At 64.4% G+C, this 7,981-nt stretch overlaps 1 protein-coding gene across 1 annotated transcript; it reads left to right on the top strand.

The window, feature by feature from the left end:
* The first annotated feature begins 6 nt into the window (after positions 1-6).
* Positions 7-7,544, top strand: MEX3D (mex-3 RNA binding family member D). The gene is made up of 2 exons (XM_012645440.1): positions 7-402; positions 6,129-7,544. Exons 1-2 carry the CDS (start codon positions 306-308, stop codon positions 7,508-7,510), a joined length of 1,479 nt encoding a protein of 492 aa, XP_012500894.1. The 5' UTR covers positions 7-305; the 3' UTR covers positions 7,511-7,544.
* The last annotated feature ends 437 nt before the right edge of the window (positions 7,545-7,981 follow it).

Raw genomic sequence — 7,981 nt, 5'->3', positions numbered from 1 at the left:
CGCTGGGGCTGGGGGGCGCGGGCGACACGGACGAGGAGGGGGCAGCCGCGGGCGGCGGGGACGGCGCGGCGGCGGGGGGCGCAGACGGCGGGGCGGCGGCTGAGCCTGCGCCCCCCGACGGGCCCGAGGTCGGCGCGCCCCTGACCGTGGCGTCCGCGGTGGCCGTGGTCCCTAGCCCGTTGTCGCTGCTGGACCCCGACGTGAGCCCCCCGCCACCGCAGCCCCGGCCGTCGCCACCCGACGTGTTCGCGGGCTTCGCGCCCCACCCCGCGGCCCTGGGCCCCCCGACGCTGCTGGCAGAGCAGATGAGCGTGATCGGTAGCCGCAAGAAGAGCGTGAACATGACCGAGTGCGTGCCCGTGCCCAGCTCGGAGCATGTCGCCGAGATCGTGGGTCGCCAGGGTGAGTGGCCGCCGTCGGGGACGCCGCCCCGGGGGTCCCCGCGCCGCCCGCCCCGGGGAGGGGGTCGCTCCCGCCCAGCCCGCGGCCGGACGCCGGAGCCCAGACACGCCCCAAGGGCTCCGGCCCCGGAGGCCGCCTGTGCGCCTTTGTCCTGCAGCAGCCGCGGGAGAAAGTTGGGCGCAGCCCGCGCTCCTCCCCTCGGCGCTCCGGCCTGGCTGCTGCCTTTGTCTGCGCCGCCTCCAGCAGCGGGTGTGCGCCGCTGCCCAGGGCCTCGCGCCGCAGGGGCATCCCGGAGAGGGGCGCTAGGGACCAGGGGTCTGGTTTGGGCGGTGGGCGCTCCACACCCAAAACAGGCACGGGGCGGGGCAAGCTCAGATTTGGGGGTGGCTTGGGGGGGCCGCCTGCATGATGGGGAGAGAAGTGTGACCGCACAAAGAGGGTCCATCTCAACTCCCCAGCACGGGGGCCCTGACTGGGGTGGGGGCAGGAACCGGTGGGAAAAGACCCCCACCCCACTCTCACGCCTGAGTCAGGGACTGGGGGCTTGTGGGAGGACCGGCTATCAAAGCAACTTGTGGGGTACAGCCTGGCAGCCCTCCTTGGCAGGCCGGGGGCGTCAAGCCCAGGGTGTGAGGGTCCAGAAGGGGCATTGTCAGGGCGTCCCTGTGGCCGCCCCATTGTTCTCTTTGTTAGAGAGCTAGGCTGAGATTTGCAGGGTGACATCAGGCCGGCCGCTGCTCATTGGCCCTCGAGCTGCGGGGCGGGCAGGCGGCTGGTGGGCAGTGCCCAGCCCAGCACACACCCACCACCCTGTTAGCTGCCTGCCCCCAGCCAGGCCTCAACTTTCTCCTGCCTTCTCACCTGCTCCTTCCCACCCTGGCTCCCTGCTGACCTCCTGTGACCAGCTAGGTTCTAGAACTTTGGGTGGGGCCTGGGCGGGGCTTGAGGTGTGGCTGCAGGGCACTGAGGCCCCGGCCAGCCTCTGGGCTCTTCTCAGTAGCAGGAGCCAGAGAAGGGTGTGGGGGGCTTGAATTGCAAGGTCACCTGTCACCCTTGCCAAAAGCAGAGGACCCCAGGGATGCCCTCCCTGCATCCCTTGCCTGGTTCAGGGTGGGTGGGGCAGTTTGGCCAGCAAGCGCTCTGTCTCTTGGTCATTCATTTGTCCAGCTCATGTGGGGACACACGGAGGGTGGGGCATCGTGCTGGTGGCAGTGAGGGAGAGGGAGAGGCAGTTCTCTGAGCTTGCTGGTTGCCCCCCAGGGAGACCGGGCCGTACAGCTCCCCTCTGCAATCCTGCTGCTCCTCCAACCCCCACCCCCCAGGCAGCTGGTCCTGAACTGCAGCCTCGTGGCCGATTGCCCAAAGTCACCAGGCTGATGCACCGTGTGTTCTGCACGAATACGTGTGTCCTGGCACCTGGAGGTCCTTTGAGAGGCTATAGTATAGGAGTCGGGCCGAGGGCATGGGGACCTGTGGCCTCAGGCTGAGCATTTCTTGGCAGGGTCAGGGAGCACTGAACCACCCGGGGCGCCAGGCTCGGCCCCGACCTCCTGGAAGTGCATTCAGTACCCAGTTACCGGGTGTCAGGCTGGGCTCCCGCTGGTGGCAGTCAGCAAGGCAGGCTGTGTGTGCGGGGGGGTGGGGGGGGTGTATAGTGGGCCCTGAGCGCTCACCTTGCAGGTTGGAGTGGCCTCGTGGCCATGGGCAGATGACAGCTCCTCTCTGTGATGTGGAGACAGCACCTCCTTTGGGGTGGTTGCAAGCGTCCTTGTCCAGCTCCGGGTTGCACACAGTTGCTGCCCCAGAAGTAGCCTATGGAGTGCCAGGGATGTGCCATGAATTCCAGGGCAGGTTGGCAGCCTCGGTGCTCCTTGCATCTCCCCTAGCTCTAGAACCATCTGTGGCTCCCAGCTTCTGCCACCCACCCGCTTCTTCTCAAGCACACGCTTCAATATCCTTTGTGCCCCAGCTCTGACCCCTCCCTCTCTCTGGTCACTCACTCCACCCTCTACCCTGGGGGTTCCTGCTTTTCTGTCAAACCCAAGGTCCAAGGCCACCCCCTTTCCTAGAGGGCAAAAGGGGTACACCTGCCTGGCCTCCACCACCAGACCGGAGTCACACAGACCTGGTGCCAGCCCTTTCCCTGAGCCCCATGTGCTGGTCTCCGAGCCTCAGTTTTCTCAACCCTAGAATGGGTCCGGGTGCTTTCCGGGCACCCCATTGTCGTCCACACCCCCTGTGAGCTCTCTCTCCTCCCTGAAGCTACGGAGGCCCAGATGGGAGGCATTTTCCTATATGCTAAAGGATACGATTCATTCATTTGCTGCTACTTTATTCAACACCCACTTGGTGCTGAGTCTATGGCCAGACTTAACCTGCCACCGGGCCCCCAGGTGTGCTCTGGAGAAAGTCCTGTAGCTTCTGGGGTCACAGGAGAGGGCAGGGGCTGGGGTTCAAACCCTAGTTTCTCCGACTCTTCCTGCATTGCTGGAGCAGGGGTGGGTCAGCAAAGAGCTTCCCACCTGCCAAAGCTCCAAGGCTGGGGGCGAAGTGGAGGTTCTCAGAGGACACGTATGGGCATCTCTCTCCTGCCAGTCAGTGAAAGTCACCTGGGGGACCCCAGGCTCAGCTCCTTCTGAGACCCACCCTCAGCCCCTCCTTACCCTGGGCACATCCTGCAAATTCCCGGGGGCAGGACCTAGGCCAGGTGCTTGATGGTCATGGTTGAGTCCCTGGTACCTTGCACGGGGCTTGTCACATAGTGGGTGCTCAGGAACCAGCAGGCGAATGAATGATGCTGCAGTCAGGGCTGGGCCTGGAAGCCACCCAGGGTTCCCTCCCTCTCTGCTGTTGTCACAGGCTGAGGACAGAGGCCTCAGACAGCCTCCCTTGGTTGGGGGAGGCCCCCGAAGCCCGCTGTTCTCTCTCTCCCACCCCTACCGGCCTCAGGTGCTTCTCTGGTGGCTGGGGACAGTGTGGGGTGTTGCGGGGATACGTGTTGGTTCTTTTATCTGTTAGCAGGTGTAGACGCTCCCTGGGTGGAGGGTTTTGATGTCCCTGTTTGACAGTGGAACCAGCTCCCCTCCTCCCCCGACAGACCACCCAGCCAGGACTGGCTCGGGACGGCACTGTCCGTCCTGTGCCTGCTGCTTGGTCAGGCGCCGTGTGTTGGACTGATTTTTAGAGATGGGGACTTGTCCCAGCCCTATCCTGCCCCTGGAACTCTGCCCCCGCTGTTCCCTCAGCCACTCCCCCGGGTACATGGCCTCCTGGTGGCCGTGTTAAACCCGACCAGCCGTCCAGCCCAGGGCGGCGGCCTCTGCTCCCACTCTCAGCCTTGTGGTTTTGTTGATAAGTCTGCAGCCGGGACCCCACAAGGGGTCAGATCAGCGATGCCGCCTGATATGGGCTGTGTCCCCTGCCCGTGGAGAGGAGGATTTGGCTGTGTTGGGCCAGGAGTGGATTTGGGGGCAAGTCAGTCCCTGCCTCTGCGGCAGTCACTCGATTCCCAGGCAGCCCCGGCTCTCTGAGTTGGAAGGGTCGGGGCAGGGCCCAGAAATCTGCATCTCAGCCGCACCCACCTAATATCAGCCACCTCCGGGGTCAGGGTCCCCCCGGGGTTCTTGTCAGTCTGGCCTGGCTGAGTCCTCCGCACTGGGACAGGGTATGGCTGGGGTTGCTCCTAGAGCCCCAACTTCACGGTCCAGCTCCACCACCTCTCACCTCTCGGATTTGGTCTCAGCTGGGCACAGTCGGTGACCTGGACTCAGGTTCTCTCCTTAAGGCCTCTTAGCTGTGGGACAGGGCAGGATGGGGACAGATTGGGGGAGGTTGCCGGGCCCCTCCCTGCCCTGACCCACTCACAGCTCCCAGATTGGTCTCTTCACTCATCCAGACTCTATGTGACCCACAACCTGTGAGCTCAGCTGTGGCCACGTGGAGCCACCCCCTTCCTGTGTGACCCTCCCCAGGCCAGGCACCTCAGAGGTCCAGATGGGAGGACCCCATGTCGGGAACCTCCTGCTGGCTCTGCCCTCTGCCTGCTCCAGTCAGGGTGGGCTTCCTAGAGGAGGGGACACCGAGCTGAGATGTCCTGGGGAGGAACAGAGGGAACTGAGGGTGGTGGGGAAGGAGAGTGCTCAGGTGGGAAGTTCATGTGTGGCTGGGGCATGGGGGCTGCTGTCTGCCTCAGGGTGGGTCCCCCACCTCGTTCCCCCTGCTGGGTCCCTGGGACCCATGTCTTCCATATTTCTGGCCCAGGCACCTTCTCTTTGGTTCTTCATGTTCAAATGTGCTGGTCCCACTAATTTTGTATCTTTTGCTGCTGGAGAGTCAGCAACACTGTTATCCTCTCAATGCCACCCTCTGATTGTCTTGAAACAATATCCTTGTGTCCCTCTGTCTCTGCCTCCCCAGAGCTAGGGGCTCTGTGGGGTGGGGGTGGGCATGTCTGGGACCTGGGGAAGGCCACACCTGGCCTTCAGACAGGCAGGGCTGTCTGGACAATGGGTGAAGAGCCCCCTCCCACATACCCCGAAAAGACCCCGCCTCCCCCACACAAGGTCAGACCCCCAGCCCAGCCAGCAACAGTGAAGCCACAGTGCTGTGTCCCGGAAGCATCCCCTCAGGGACCACCCGGGGCCTTTGGAGGCCCAGGAGGCTGCCACTGGGCTGAGGCTGGCTCCCCTTGGGCAGGGGTCTTGGTGGCCTCAGCAGCGCTGTTTGGCTGGAAGGAAATCGTGGGTGGTCTCCACAGTGCCAGCCTCAGCTGCCTCTCCTGCTGGACAGGGAATTCCTGTCACAGGGTCTCTGTTGTGTTTCCTGGGGCTGATCTACCAGGTGGCCTGAAACAAGAGAAATTCATTCTCTCCCGGGTCTGGAGGATAAAAGTTGGAAATGGAGGTGGCAGCAGGGCTGAGCTCCCCCTGAAGGCTGCAGGGGACAATCCTGCCTGCCTCTGCCAGCTTGTGTTGGCTCCTGGCAGTCCTTGGTGTTCCTTGGCTTGTAGACGCATCCCTGCAATCTCTGTCTCTGCTTGTCACACGGCCACCTCCTCTGTGGGTGTCTCTGTGTGTGTCCTCTCTTCTAAGGACACCATCAAACCGGATTTAGGAGCCACCCTTATCCAGGATGACCTCGCTGTAACTAATGTCCGCGAAGACCCTGTTTCCAAATCGGATCACTGTCTCAGTCCCTTCCTGCTGCTGTAACAGCCTTAGCCTAGACTGGGTCATTCAGAAACAGCAACAGTGACTGCTGCTGCAGGCTGGCGGGTTCAAGATGAAGGTGCCAGCACATTGGGTGTCTGGTGAGGGCCTGTACCTCATAGGTGGTGCCTTCTGTGTGTGCTGGCATGGCAGAGGGGGCCGAGGGAGCTCGCTGGACCCTCTATTATAGGGGCGCTAATCTCTGATGAGGCTGGAGCCTTTGCCACGTAATCCCTGCCCCAAGGCCTCGGCTCTTAATATTGTCACACTGGACCTTAGATTCCAGGATATGAATTTGGGGCCAGGGACAAACTCACACTACAAGGATCACATTCTGAGGTTCCAGGTGGACGTGAATTAGGGAGATGCTTTTTTGCCAGACCCCAGAAGCCCAAAGAGGAAACTGAGGCTGGGGAAGGAAGGACATGGCGGGCACTAAGGCTGGGAAGTGGGGGCTCCGAGGTGGGACCCCGTGCTGGGCAGGGGCCCCCCTCACCGTGTCTCTCCCCTGCGCTGCAGGCTGCAAGATCAAGGCTCTGCGAGCCAAGACGAACACGTACATCAAGACGCCCGTGCGCGGGGAGGAGCCGGTGTTCATCGTCACTGGCCGCAAGGAGGACGTGGAGATGGCCAAGCGCGAGATCCTGTCGGCCGCCGAGCACTTCTCCATGATCCGCGCCACGCGCAGCAAGGCCGGGGGGCTGCCCGGCGCCGCGCAGGGCCCGCCCAACCTGCCGGGACAGACCACCATCCAGGTGCGCGTGCCCTACCGCGTGGTGGGGCTGGTGGTGGGGCCCAAGGGCGCCACTATCAAGCGCATCCAGCAGCGGACGCACACGTACATCGTGACGCCCGGGCGCGACAAGGAGCCGGTGTTCGCGGTGACGGGCATGCCCGAGAACGTGGACCGCGCACGGGAGGAGATCGAGGCGCACATCACGCTGCGCACCGGCGCCTTCACCGACGCCGGCCCCGACAGCGACTTCCACGCCAACGGCACCGACGTCTGCCTGGACCTGCTGGGCGCGGCCACCAGCCTCTGGGCCAAGGCCCCCAACGCAGGGCGGCGGCCCCCCACGGCCACGGCCGGCCTCCGCGGGGACAGTGCCCTCGGTGCCCCCAGCGCCCCCGAGGCCTTCTATGCGGGCAGCCGCGGGGGGCCGCCAGTGCAGGACACAGGCCCTGCCAGCCCCTATGGTGGCGCTGGCAATGGGGGCTTCACCTTCGGTGGGGACAGCCCCGGTGCCCCCACGGGGACGGCCGCCCCCGAGGACTGCGACTTCAGTTTTGATTTCCTGGCGCTGGACCTGACCGTGCCCGCCGCGGCCACCATCTGGGCCCCGTTTGAGCGGGCCGCGCCCCTGCCCGCCTTCAGTGGCTGCTCCGCGGTCAACGGGGCCCCGGCGCCACCGGCCGCCAGCGCCCGGCGCAGCAGCGGGACCGGGACCCCGCGCCACTCGCCCACGCTGCCCGAGCCCGGCGGTCTGGGCCTGGAGCTCCCGCTGGCCCGCCGCGGCGCCCCTGACCCTGTGGGCGCGCTGCCCTGGCGGTCCCCTCAGGGCTCCCTGCCCTTCCCGGGCGGCGCCGCCTTCTCCGCGGCCACTTCGCTGCCCAGCAGCGCCCCGGCGGCCTCCTGCTCCCCGCTGGACTCCGGCGCCTCCGAGAGCAACCGCAAGCCCTCGACGGCCACCGTGGCCCCGGGGCCCCCAGCGGCGGTGGCCTCCCCGGCCCTGGCGCGGGAGTGCGTGGTGTGCGCTGAGGGCGAGGTGATGGCCGCGCTGGTGCCCTGCGGCCACAACCTCTTCTGCATGGACTGCGCCGTCCGCATCTGCGGCAAGAGCGAGCCCGAGTGCCCCGCCTGCCGCACGCCGGCCACCCAGGCCATTCATATCTTTTCCTAGTGTGGGCCCCGACGTGGCCCCCGGCCGGCGCCACCAGGGCCAGCCGCGGGCGCCAGGGGTGGGCGAGGACCGGGCCGGGGGCGAGGGGCGAGGGGCGCCGGGCCAGTGTTTACAGACGAGCTTTAACTCCTGTCCCAGGCGTGGAGACGGCGAGCCCGCGACCCTCAGTTCTTAACAAATAACAGTATTGAGTCGACAGGTTAAAATAAACTAGAGAGAAAAGGTCTGCTTGCACTTTTATACTTTTATTTAAGACACCCCACCTCCAGGGTGATCTTTCAAAAACAAAACAAAACAAAAAAACAAACAGGATTTTTACAACTCTCGTGTGCTCTTTTTGTACGTAGCCGTTTTCTGATTTGACAGTGTTTGTTGTCGCCGGCCTCAGACTGTACAGGCACTTCTGCGAGGAGGATGGTGACATTTTTACTCCCTTTTTGGGGCTAACCGTTTACCCTTTTGTACGGCGGC

Source organism: Propithecus coquereli, unplaced genomic scaffold, assembly GCF_000956105.1.
Source record: "Propithecus coquereli isolate 6110/MARCELLA unplaced genomic scaffold, Pcoq_1.0 Scaffold232, whole genome shotgun sequence".
In the NCBI taxonomy this organism is placed as follows: Eukaryota; Metazoa; Chordata; class Mammalia; order Primates; family Indriidae; genus Propithecus; species Propithecus coquereli.
The sequence above is the reverse complement of the archived record's forward strand: the minus strand, read 5'-3'. Positions and strand labels throughout refer to the sequence as shown.